Here is a 13,662-nt window from a genome sequence, read left to right as displayed (position 1 = left end):
AGGTGACATGCGTGTTGTTGGTTTTGTAAATAAAGTTATGACACTACTTATGGGAGTTCCTGGGCCCTGGCCGTTCCATATAAGGCGGGCAAGGCCAGCCCCTGCCGCTTGCTGGGGTGTGACATACGCGCGTGCTCCATCGGGAAGGGTTAATTATAAGTTTTCCAGTTTCAGGTGAGTATAAATAAATAACCCAGATGTTTACTGATCTCCACGTGGGTATTGCACAGGGAGGGGTGGGAAAGAGGAAGGGAAGAGGTGGCGTGGGTTAAGAAGAAAGAGTGGCAATGAGGGTGGAGGGAAGCAAAGAGGTAAGGAGCGAAAGAATAAACATGGAGGAGAGGATAGAGGGATGATGAGGAAGGGAGCAACAGTGAAAGGTGAGGGGAAGATAGCACAATGAAGTTGAAGAATAGAGGAATAAAATGACAGGAATATGAGCACAAGAAGAGAAGTTGGGAGTAGAGAGGCATGGTGGAAGGTGGTTTTCGGACCATCATATCTGACTCCCAGTGCCCCATCCAGCAGTGCACCGGCAGGTGGTCCAGAGGGAGGGGAGTGAGGGACAGAGTGAAGGGAAATGGGGCTTGTATGCCCACCTGCCATCCCTTGACAGCATTATTGGCGGCTCTGCAGTCATAGAAAAGGATTCAGCTGCAGGCCACTCCTGGGCAGCAAATCCTGGTTTTTATCACGCGGTCTTTGTTCCCAGAAATGCCCCTCCACTTGGCAGGGTTGTAATTAATGGATTCAGCGGTGACCCTGAAACAGTGTAGGGGTGGCCCTCTGCAAAGTGTCAGCTTCGGTCAATGCTGAGTGTCTGATGCGCAAGTGTGCATGTTAGGTGCACTAAACAGGCATGTCTTTGTCTAGCAGTGACTACAATCAGATGGGTGTATCACATAGGCTTTTCTGGGGAGTGGGGGTTCAGTGTTGAGCTCAGTGAGGCCTATAGGACAGTTTATGGAGCACTCAATGTATTCAATGTCAAGTGCGAAATAATCGCCCCTTCCAGAGTTGTGGACTCATATAATATTGCATCCTGGGACATGCAGTCCAGCATTTATACACCAGGATTTACAGGAAAGCACCAGGAGTGTGCAGGGGTGATGTCAGGTGAGAGAAGTGGGCAGTGTTCTGCCTGCATCACCAGCTCTGGGGGCCTGCAGTCTCTCTCCACATACTGAGCAGTTACTCTGCATGTGGATCATTGCTGTGCAGTGTGTTGGGCAGAATTATATGCAGTACCCTTTGGGAACAACAAACACAATTAAGACTACAAGTGACAGTACAAATTCACAAGTGGTAGCGATGGCTGAGCAGCCAGACTTCTCAAGAGCAAGTTAATGTTAAAGGACATTTGTACCGCGCACTATCACCACCGGTGTGGTCCCCTGGCGCACTGGCGGATCTGCAAGAGGGTGGCAGGGTGCATTAGTGGGAGGAAGCAGGAAAAGTGCAAGAGAGCAGTGATGTGCTGTTGACGGCCACAGCCCAGTGGGTCCATTGGCTGGGCGTGGGGTGTTTGCAGCCAGTAGTCGTTGTGTACTGTTGTGGAGGTCTGTGTTTTTTGGGGGGTTTTTGTTTTGTTGTTGCAGTGCAGTGAATTGTGTGCGGTTTGTTGTGCTGTAGGTTTGTGGTTGTGTTTGGTTTGGAGTTTGAGGTGTGTGCAGAGGTGGAAATTGTTAGTAGAATTGGTTAGTTGGCATCTTTAGAAGTCTCTCTTGATGCTCCTCTGTCCTGATCTGGGCCTATTTTGCATTAAGCTCCCTTTCACATCTGGCCCCCACCTTAACCAGCCTCCATCATAGCCTCTCCTGTCCTCCTTACCTGCACTTGTGGCCAGTGCATCTGCCAATGTCCACCACTCAGCTAGTGTGGAGATTGCCAGTGTCTCTGCAATCCAACTGATATTTGGTACATGGTATCAACTGAGGTGGAGTGAAGGGGGGGAATTGCCAGGATAGTGGACTGTCTGAATGGGTGTCACCTATGTTTCTGCCTTTCCTCTGTCACCTGTCTGACATTGCGGGAGCTTCCCTGTCGTTTCTAGGGATGTTAGTGTCCTTTCCAGTTCCGTCATCCTTTTTCCCTGTTGTTTCGATTACCAGGTTGAGTCTGTGGTCTTGAAGAGCCAGGTTTTCAGTAGTTTCCTGAATTTGTGATGATCTTCGGTGTTTCTGATCTCTTTTGGGATGTTGTTCCAGGTTTTTGCGGCTAAGTGGTAGAAGGAGGTGCCTCCAAGTTTTTTCTGAAGGTATGGTTTTAGTTCCAGGTGGATTTCGTTGCTGGATCAGAGGGGCCTCTTTGGTCTGTAGATTGTTATTTTCTTTTGTAGGAATTTTGCTCCTTGTCCACTAATTGCCCTGTGCGTTATGCACATGGTTTTGAAGGTGATGCAATGTTTTACTAGGAGCCAGTCTAGTGTTTTTAGGGCAGGAGTGATGTGGTCTCTTCTGGATAGCTTGAGGAGTACTCTGGCTGCAGCATTTTGGATCTGTTGTAGTTTCTTCAGGCGGTATTCTGGTATTCCGAGGGAGAGGCTGTTTGCACAGTCGATTCTTGACATGGTGAGGGTGACGATAGTGAATGTTTTGTGCATGATGGAGAGGAAAGGTAGGGTTCTTCTTGCCGTGTGGAGGAGGAAAAAGCATTTCTTCACTGTTGCATTTATTTGTGGTTCTAAGGTTAGTGTATTGTCCATCAGGACTCCCAGATTTTTTACTACCTTATATGGTGTTGGTGCAGTTCCTAATTCCATTGGCCACGGGATGACTGTTTCGTTCTCTTGGTCTTTGGATATGATCATGATTTCTGTCTTTCCTGGGTTGATTTTCAGGTTGTTGGCATTCATCCAGTTGAACATTTCTTTCAAGCAGTCGATTAGAGCGGAGTGATCAGCTTCGGAATCTTTGATTTGCTGATTCGAGTGTCATCTGAGTAGTTGTAGCAAGTAATATTGTATTTTTTGAAGATTTTGATGACCAGAGTCTGGTAGATGTTGAAATATAGTGGTGACAGTGAAGATCCTTGTGGCACTCCAGAGTCGTTAACTCGTAGAGTGGATTTGAAGGGTTTAAGCCGTACGGTTTCTGTTCTGTCTGCTAGGAATGATTTAGTCCAGAGTAGTGCCATGTCTGTTATGCCTATGTCTTCTAGTCTTTTGGTCAGGGTGTGATGGCTAACTGTGTCAAAGGTTTCGGAGAGGTTGAGCAGAATAAGGGCTGAGGTTGTGCGAGTCTGCGTTGGTTTTTAGGTCATCCCAGATGGATAGTAGTGCTGTTTCCGTTCCTCTTGCTGGTGTGAAACCGACTTGAGCTTGGTCTAGTAGGTGGTGTTTTTCTACATATTCTTGGGCAAGTTTATGCATGTAGGTTTCCAGGACTTTTGCCGGGTAGGTTATGTTTGAGATCGGCCTGTAGTTGGAGAGGTCTTCTACATCACGACTTATGTTTTTTAGAAGTGGCTTGATATATGCCGATTTGAAGATCCTTGGTACGGTCCCTGTTGCTAGTGATGAATTTAGAAGGTTTATGTAGTATTCTGCTGGCGTTCCTTGTGCGAGGATTGATTTGTAGATGTTCGGAGACAGGTATCCATGAGTGATCCAGCTTTCTTGCTGAGTTTTACCAGCATTGCGGATGCCTCTGCTGACATTTCTGGAAAGTTTGTGAGTATGTGCTGTGGTTCTGTGTTAGGTTCTTTTGGTTCTATCTCGTGGTTGGTTGATAGTTCTTGTATGGTTTGTCGAATGTCATTGATTTCTTTCTTGAAGTAGTCTTCCAGGTCGTTGCAAAGTTTCTCTGAGGGGGTTGGGGTATTATCAAAGCCTGGTGGGTTTCTCATCTCTTTAATGATGTTAAACATTTCTTTTTGTGTGTTGGTGGCATTGGTGATTCTGTCATCATAATGCCTTCTCTTTGCCTTTTGAATTTCCTTCTTGTATGCGCCAATTTGTTTTTGGAGCAGTGTTTTTTTGTCGGAGTTGTATTCTTTCCTCCATTCCAGTTCCATCTTTTTTTTTCCTTTTTCATGGTGCTCAGTAGTAGGGTGAACCATTTTTCCGTTGCTCTGTTTTTTAGATGGGTGAATAGTTTTTCAGGGGTGATCTTGTCTATTGTGTCTGCAATCTATTTGTGTAGTAGTTCCGCTTTCCCGTCTAGGTCAGCTAATTCTAGTTCTGTGGTTGAGGGCTTGGTTAATTCCAGTTGTTCGAATAGGTTGCTTTCTTTCACGTGTTTCCAGTTTCTTTTGGTGGTGGCTGTGAGTTTAGCAGGTTGGATGCATATTTGGGTGGGCATGGTGATCGTGAATGGGATGATGAGGTGGTCGCTCCACAGTATTTGTATTGGCAGTGCCGTGGTGATGAGTTTTTCATTGGCGAAAATTGCGTCGAGGGTGTGTCCTGCCGAGTGTGTTGCCTCTTTGACTAGTTGTAGCAGTATCAATAGTTACACAAAGGACAGCACTTACTATGATTCAAACAAACACTGACTCAAGGTTTCTGAGTAAAAGAATATACATTTATTTACACATCAGTTGTATAACATTTCACTAAATTAAAGCAGTTTAAAAATCACACTCTTAATACACCACATCACTCCCAATAGTTTCCATGCCATTTGCCTGCCAGTTACATGGCGTCCTCCCATGTGGACATGTGCACATATATGTAGATCGCCTTTGCACAGCCTCTATGTGCATGTTAGAATTTTGGGGAGGCCACCCTGACTTTAATCCATATGCAGCGATAAAATTAGTAGCATTTAGGGGGTACTTGTAAAATCTGTTTACAATGCAGTGAAACCAATTGCACTCACTGTGACTCAGTGAAGTTTGTCCCTGGCACCGGAGGGCCTCTAGACCATATGGGGGCCTGTCACTGCAGGATGATCTGCACTGTACTCTGCAGGGGGGTCGCCGGGCGCTAGTGCGAGCTGGAGGTTGAGGAGCCGCCTGAAGCACCATCACAGTCTTGCTGCGAGTGCGCGGAGTTATTGCCTTTACTGCTATTGTGACTGTCTACTGTGAGTGTGTAATAAAGAAAGCACCAACTTTCTGTCCGTATACATGGGGAGGGCCGGGCCAACTAAACACATCTGTGATTGATCATCCTGACCGTGTAGTGCTTTTGTTAATCACTCATGGCTTACTGGCAAAGTAACTTGTTATACATTCAGTCGGATGTCGATTGATGATCAGGCAGCTGCCACTAGTTGTGTATGATATGGAATGCTGTTTCCCCGAGGACGGCACTGCAGCCCTGCAGCCTGCCAAAGACCGCTACGCCTGTGTCCATGCTCCATCCAAGATATTTTTTTTTGGGGGGGTTAAATTAATTAACAGCTATTCAGTGCTGAACCGCACACCAAAAACAGATATGGTAACGCATATAGTGAGAATATGGAAGGAAGCACATCGGTACTTAGGATGGGGCGGGAAATTAACGCTGGCGCAACCCCTATGGAACAGTTGCAACCTTCCCGAAACACGAAAATTGCCCAGATGGCCTGAATGGGTCCAGCGAGAAATCACCAACATAGGAGATGTGGTACACGAGGACAACCTGGTACCATTCGAGACATTGCATTTGAGGTTCTCCCTCCCAGCCACATAAAGGTACCACTACATGCAGCTGAAACATGCTTGGACGACCCATCGACACATAACACAAGACATGCTGGAAAGCTCCCCATTAGAGAGAAACATAGTTCTGGACCGGGTGGACCGGAAAGTCACCTCTGCCATGTACAATGCGATAGCATCCTTTGCGACACCGGAACTAACCAGTTTGAGGACAAAGTGGGAACGAGATGTGGGTCCACTTCAACCAGAGGACTGGGTGGAGGCCCTGATGTACCTGCGTGAAACAACCGTTTCCTCAAGGCTAAGACTGGTCCAACTGAAGATCCTGCACCGCACCTACTACCTGAGAGTGACCCTCTTCTGCTGGGGCAAATCCTTGGATGCACGATGCCTATGCTGCAAACGAGAAGAAGGTACCTTTTTCCATATTCTGTGGGAATATAGTAAGATACAGCAGCGCTGGCAGAAATGCTGTGATCAACTGTCTAGCATTATGGGTAAAGCGATAGAGGTGCCCAAAACTCCTTCTCCTGGGGATCTCCAGTGAAACTGACCTTTCCCGTTATGAGAAATTGCTCTGGTCGACTGCGATGGCCGTTCTCAGGCGGAACATTGCGCAACTGTGGGGCTCGGAACGTACACCCAGCTATGACCAGTGGGTCACAGATGTGGACATATGCGCTATAATGGAACATAGTGTACGCGGCGAGGGGTTGCCCGCAAAAAGCGGACAAAATATGGAGAAGATGGGAAGAGGCTAGCTAAATGACAGGGGTGGCTCTGCAGCCTCTGAGTCTGAGAGATGCCCTGGGAAAGTGGGGGTAACGAATCTGCCATGAATAGACTATGCCACGAGGTCATCCTATGTCAAGTTGACGTTCTGTTGGACCGTGGTCCCGGAAGTTGAGTTTCTAGATGCTTTTGTTTCTCGATTGTTTCACTCTCCCCATCCCATTACCCTTACCTGGAAATGTTGATGTTGCATATGTTCCTCTCCCTCCCAACCTCCCCCCCTTCACTCCCTCTCCTGCTGTTCCTATCCCCCCCCCCCTTCCCACGTCCCTACCCTGTATTGCAGAGAGATAAGTATAATGTTGTTTTAATTTTCAAATCAATAAAATCTTTGATTAAAAAAAAAAAAAAAAACAGCTATTCAGTGTTTGGGCTTCAGTGGCGGCCAGCAGAGATGAGTTTTGTGTTGGGCTTTGTGGAAGCAGGTGTCTTTTTGTTTTTGACACACATTGTCATGGGGTGACAGTTCTCAGCCAAATGGTTGCAGTTGGTAATTCAGGGTGGCTGGGGCTGGCATTTCTTTGTTCTGACGTGGGATATTTGTCTGCACCCGTCGCCCCCACTTGTTAATGTCACAGTGGACCCCTTTTCCATTGGTGCTTGGAGCAGATTGCATCTGTTGTCATAATTGGACAGCTGCCAGTGCCACCTTCCCTGTGCTTTACTTGAAATGCCCCGTCAGGTCTTTGTGTGCATGATAAACGTGGTTCTAGCTGCTGGCTGGCCCTCATGTGAAAGCCCTTCCTACTGCAAGCTCCAAATTAACACCAACACATCCTGATTGTCACACCTCGGTCAGCGCCTCCCACAGGGCTTGTCTCCCCATCCCCGCCACCCCGACTGTCCCTCATCATGAGTTAAATCATATCAGTTGCGAGGTTTAAATGCCACATGGCGTTCACTGGCTATATTTAAATGGAAGAGCATATGATATGCTATGATATGTCATTTATAACACGCCTATACACAAGTGTTTCAAGGCGCGACAGGTAGAAGCAGAGTGATGATGTGAAGTGCAAACTTGCAATGGGCTCTAGCCCCGGATCTTTTACAAACCTAGCAACGCCCATGTCTGGCGGGCTTCTGTGGCAGCACTCGAGAGAGGGACTCTGCCACAATGGATTCTCCTGGATTCAGCAGCCTATTGTGGTTTTGATGCCTTTTTCTCAGCGCCAAAGAATGCACGAACAGCACGGGTTAGAAGTTACTTGATCCCTCGGTCCTGGATTCTGGTGAGGGGACTCTGGATGAAGATTTCCTGCTTATGTACGGTCCTCTGGATGTCCACGAGGTTTTGGCTGGATTCGCACTTCCTAAGATAATGCCCTCGATGATGGTCAGGGGTCCCCAGGCATTCGGATCCTGCAGCCTTGGAAAGTCACAGCAAGTCGCGGGTTGCGCCAAAATGAAGCTCGTCTCAAGGCTAGTTGGTCCCCCCCTTCCCCCCACAAGGGAGGAAGTTGTCCCATATGGGTCTTCCCAGTCAAAACGAAAACCGGGAAAGTACAGCTGCAGGGCCTCACCGGGAACTTTGCGGTCCAGGAGGGTGCCGCTGGCGTCTCTACACGTCTTCATCAGATGTTGTCCTCCAGTGGTCGACTGTCTCTAGTGCCAAAACCCTAAACCTTTTAAGCAAATTCCCATTCATTCACAGCCCTAGGGCTGTAAATCACCCAGCAGGGTGGCTGTCCTAGCTGAAAGCCAGCAGGACAATCAGAACTGGTTTCACTCAGGCACACCTAGAGACAAAGGACAGGGATGTTTCGGGACCTTCCCTTACTTCCTGCCTTTCCAGACACGCTGGAGCTTGGGCAGGCTTTAGGGATGAAGCAAGTCAAAGGCAAAATGCACAAAGGATTCAACAGATGTTTTACAGAGCAAAAGCCCAGAAGGACTAACTGACAAGAAATGGTGAATAAAGAAGACCGGAGCCATTTTGGGAAAATGGTCACACTTCGGTGCTGTACTGCAGCTGAGGAATCAGCCTGCAGATACATGGTACAAGGTTGTAAAACAAACCACTGCCACCAGCCATTCAAGCTAGTTAGTGTAACAGAATGTTACATGAGAAGTGGGATAAAGGAGTTACATAGTAACTCTCCAGCATTCCACATAGGGTGGTGTGTGCAGGATCCACAAAAAAAGGTAAGACAGGAGTCATCTTACTGTTCTTGGGAACAGTAGTTCACCCAAAAAAATGTAGTTAAACATTAAGAGAAGTCCAAGGGACTTCTCAGTGGCACTGCACAAAATGTGCTGTGTCACAATGCAAAAAGCCGATGCCTATGGAGTTTCACAGACTCAAATAATAATAAATACAAAGTCCTAGTCATAAAAAACAGGAGTGTGTGAGGGAAAAGTCCCACTCACTCAGGAGTAAAAATCAAAAAGCCCAGAGTCCAGCAAAACTGCTGGGGGTCTCCAAGGTTAAAGGGAATTGGCACAGAAATGGAAATTCTCCCTAAAACATATGGAAAGGAGCAACAGAGCCACTTGGCATCAGAGGGGGTCCCACTTCTATACTACTCTCTGACAAGAGTCAGGAGCTCAACGGGATGCACAGAGGGCTTCGTGGGGGAGGGGTATCCAGCGGTTGTCACTGATCAGATGGAGAGAAAGCCTGAGGCAGGATTCCTGTGCACAACAAAAAGAGGCACTTTTGTAGCATCCCTGCCTCGACAGCCATATGGCTTCCTTAGGTAAGTGCATTTAAATACAGTTGCAGCTTCTCACGACTCTTCGGTAGAGGTTTCCTCATCAGCAAAAAGTCAGGATTTCAAAAATGACAGCAAACACCCAGGTGATTAACATGGTTGGCAAAAAGGAGAGTGAAAAATGACTGACACAGCAATGCACATCTGTCTTTATTCACCGATACAAATCAAGATGATTTTCCAACATGACACGGAGCAAAACCTGCTGCCAAGGTGCTGCGCTAACAAACTAAAACCCTTCACAAAACACAGCAATTAGATGACATTAAGCAATACATTACCTCTTGCAGAACAATTCCGGAAGGCGATTGGACCATTGTTCTCTTTATTGGTATATTAAGTAGAGTTTCCAGGCCTGAACTGTAGGATGCTAGCTGGAGTTCATAATCCTGCAAACCAATGAAGGAACAAGACTTTAATATTTATACAGGTGAAACAAAGAAAGGAGACTAAATAATGCTCCAATATCGGTCAATATATGTCATCATAAATTAATAAAACTTTATTTTGAAGTAATGATTTAAAATGATATTTTAAACTAATGCATGGCAATTCATGCTGTCCTCCGTTGAAAACTAGCAATTCCTGTTCCCTGTTCTCAGACAGTATTTTAGGCAGTCACAGGGGGCGTAAGGCAAAGTTTGAATGCAGTACCCTCTGGGAATACTAAAAGCAACTATGACTAGCGGTGTAAGCAAACCAACCTTTGGTATAAGTCTGTACTGCACAGTTTTGGTAGCGTGTTGAGCAGCCAGGCTTATCTCAAGAGGGGAAATGTGAGCAGTAATGCCGTTACACAGAGGTCTACAATCACAAGTGTTCAAATAGACTCTTACAGTCATGGTTTCTTGGTTAAACACTTATTAATTTATTAAACAGTCAGTTATAAAACATTCAATAGAAGGAGGCAATAAAAATAACACACAAATATACTTCAATGCTGTACACTCCAAGTTTCTGAATCAGATTAAGTCCCTATTGCAATGGCCCACAAACACAACCTACAATCACAGTTAACTTTGAATATCTTACTGTAGCATTCAGAATACTTTTCAAAGGGAGTAAAGGCAAAGGTTATTAGAACAAGAAAGGTTACAATTATTCTTTAGACAGTGCAAACATTTTGAGTTCACCAGAAGAGTCAATTCAATTCAATAGGCTATGCCAAAGTCAATGGGCTAAAGTCTTGGATAGGATAAAGCAGTTCTGGTAAGTAAACGGAAAAGTCTTTGCCAAAGTTCTTAGAAGTAGTTTGTAGCAACAAGAATCCTATGTTGGGTCAAAGCTGATTAGGCCTGTGAGTTGCAAACGTTTCAAGCACTTTCACCGTGAGAGGCAAGTACTCTCAGTCCTAGTTTACAGTACCTTACAATGAAGAAAAAGAGCCAGCTGATGACTTCTGTCCCTGGCAGTTCCTGCAGATCTCGCTGCTCCTGGGCCTCAGTCGTGCGTACAAGAGGGAGGACGTTGGGAGACTCCTGCACTGCGCTGGGACAGTCAAAGGCTCGCAACTGGCAAACTTAAATTTTGGTGGCTGTAAGCAAAGCACACAAACTGGTGTCCCTCTCCCTGGTTCTACGGTTTCCTGCAGCACTCTGAGGAAAATACAACAAGCTCCAGATAGATGTCCAGGTGGCTTACTGTTGAGTTGATTGGCCCCAACAACTCAAAAGGGAGAAGTCGTCCTTGTAAGGGCTTCTCCGTCGGTTAGAACTTGGTGATTCGGACCTGCAGCAGGGCTTCACTAGGCAAACCAATGGTGCAGGAGTTGCAGCAGCCGTCCTCTTCAAACTCTTCTTCCGTTCCTTCATCCAGCCAAGAGACTCGCCTTTCATTCAGTTCTCTCCCATTTATTCCAGCTTAGCTGTCACTCACCCAGCAGGATGGCTGTCCTTGCCGGACAGTCAGCCAGCCAGTCACCACAGAGTGCATTTGGGTCTCCTAGGAGACCAAGCACAGGGAGTTTTGGGCACCTCCCTCACTTCCTACCCACCCCAGAAACTCAGACGCCAGAGGCGGTCTTCACTCCTGAAGCCCGCCAAAGGGGAATGAACAAAGAGACCAAACCTGGTTTGGTGCGCAGAAAAACACTCGAGAAGAACCTTTCCAAAAATAAATGGTGAAAAAAGAAGACCGGGACCTGTTTAAACAAAGGGGGATTAGGCGCCATCTTGAAAAACATGGCTCCTGTGATTTAATGGTACCAGAGCTACAAATAGTTTGCGGTCGGGAAAAATCATGGTAGTTCGTTATAAAAGAGCTGTAAGAGGACAGCTGCTGCAACTCCTGGACCGTTGGTTTGCCGGTGAAGCCCTGCTGCAGGTCCGAATTGCCAAGTTCATCTCGACAGAGAAGCCCCTTCAAGGACGACTTCTTCCTTTGAGTTGGGGGGACCAATCAACTCGTAAGCCACCTGGATACCATTCTCAAGGCTGTTTAGGATTAACCAGGGAGAGGGATACCAGCATGAATGCTTGAATCTAAAGCTACTGGAACTGAAGTGACTCCATCTTGTTTGATTTTTCAACAATCTCGTGCAGTGCAGGAGTCCCCCGACGTCCTCCCTCTTGTCCCCACGACTGAGACTCAGGAACAGTGAGACCTGCAGGACCTGCCAGGAACCAACACCTTCAGCTGCATTTTGTTCTTCATATTAAGATACTGTGCCAACCCGATTGAGAGAACGCCACACTTGCAGTGAAAATTCATGAAACTTTCCCAACTTACAGGCCTAATCAGCTCGTGACCCGACATATGATTATTTTTCGCCTAAACTACTTCTGAGAACTTTTGCAAAGACTTTACTGTTTGATACCAGAACTGCTCTTTCCTATCCAGAACACTAGACAACTGACTTTGGACTGGCCTATTGACTTGAATTGAACTCCTCTGGTGAACTGAAATTATTTGCACTGTCTAACAAGTATATGTGATCTATTCTACTTACTTTGCCCTTTTTGCTCACTTCTAAAGTTACCGAACTGCCATTTGGCCCCTATTTCAAGGGAGCTCAAACTGTCTCAAAATCTTAGAGTTTTGTATTTAAGTGTATTCGTATAGAATAGTAAGTTGTCTTCTGCTAGTGAAATGTTTTCTAAATTATTGTGTAATAAATTAGTAAGTGTTTTACCGAGAAACTTCGAGTAAAAGTGTTTACGTGAACCACTGTGATTGAAAGTCCTCTGTGTAACTATTTGTACTGTTCACATTCACTCTTGAGATAAGCCTGGCTGCTCAGCTCGCTACCAAAAACTGTGTGGTACAGACTTATACCAAAGTTTGGTTTGGCTAACACCTGTAGTCCTAATTGTGTGTAGGGGTCCCAGAGGGTACTGCATGCAATTCTGCCTAACACTGGTGTACAGCTGTGAGTATAAAGTATAGTTGTTACACTGAGAGTGCTGCTCTTACTTTTGTTAAAATAACCTTCACAAGGATAAGCAACACTAGAGAAGCAATTGTTTTATAATGCCAGATATGGATAACTTCAGACAGGAACCCCTGATCATTCTTACAGTTTAGTTTAGTTTACTTTAGTTTATTTATGTATAATGTGTACCGGACCCAGGGGACAGTAGATCAACTGAATGATGTGTAAAGTCAGGTCTCTCTCTGTTAAAGGCAAGAAAAGGAATTGAGAAATTGTTGAATCATCAAAGACTGGGAGGTAGAACTATAACCCCTACCCCCTCAGTAAATGTGGATAATGTTGATGTGGATGATAATGATTCAGAGTCAAGCTCTAATGTTATTGATGAGTTAGAGGAGTCAGGAGTCTCAGGATGTGAGCCCCACTGCACCTTTACTAGCTTTAGGTCATCAAACTATAACCACAGGGACCCTACCAGGTCCAGTACTGAGTCCAGAATGTGTCTCTCTTGAAACAATAAGACTGGAGCTAGAGTTCAAATGAATTCAAATGCAAACTGGTAGTAAACATCAATAACTCAGGCTCAGAGAAATGGAATTGAATCATGAATTTCATATGAAGAAATTGTCTTTTGAAAATGGTTCTCTCCCAGTGTCTTCTAGGTCTTCCAGTCCTAAGAGGCCTTGCAAATGCAAAGAACCTGTGAGTATGTATGAGGTGAAACATGATATTTTAGATTGGTTGGCTGCTTTTCAATGTAACTATGGGATTCAGTTTCACAGGGAATCAGTTGTTTCCTTGGCTTTCGTCTAGGCTCCCCCAGGTTAAAACGGATGCTGTAATGCAGGTGGGGGAACTTGAAAGATTGGAGTATGAAAATGTGAAGCTAGCTTTGATAGCTAGATTTGGGAAAACTCCTTCCCAGTACCTTAAGAGGTTTAGGACCCTCAGAAAGCATGATCGTACCCCTTGGGTTACCTGGGTGTGTGAATGTTTGAAAAACATAGATGGTTGGGTAAGGGGTTAAAGAGTTAACAGTTTTGAAGGAATGAGAAATCTATTTTTGTTAGAATCTATTTTTGATGCCTGCTCTCGTGAGCTGAGACAGCATTTGGATGACTAAGGAAATTGATCCACAGAAGTTAGCAAAGGCTGCTGACTTGTGGGTTGCCAATAGGGCTACTCACAACAAGGATTCTG

The 13,662-nt window shown here is 45.7% G+C and overlaps 1 protein-coding gene across 3 annotated transcripts in view; it reads right to left on the bottom strand.

Moving 5' to 3' along the window:
- Positions 1-13,662, bottom strand: part of DSP (desmoplakin) — a 372,480-nt gene that overhangs the window by 83,737 nt on the left and 275,081 nt on the right. For all 3 annotated transcript variants that reach the window (XM_069613475.1, XM_069613476.1, XM_069613477.1), the window contains exon 21: positions 9,374-9,481. In XM_069613475.1, coding sequence (XP_069469576.1) covers positions 9,374-9,481 — 108 coding nt within the window. The remainder of the gene's footprint in view (positions 1-9,373; positions 9,482-13,662) is intronic.

Source organism: Ambystoma mexicanum, chromosome 5p, assembly GCF_040938575.1.
Source record: "Ambystoma mexicanum isolate Mex_15411 chromosome 5p, UKY_AmexF1_1, whole genome shotgun sequence".
Classification (NCBI taxonomy): domain Eukaryota; kingdom Metazoa; phylum Chordata; class Amphibia; order Caudata; family Ambystomatidae; genus Ambystoma; species Ambystoma mexicanum.
The sequence above is the reverse complement of the archived record's forward strand: the minus strand, read 5'-3'. Positions and strand labels throughout refer to the sequence as shown.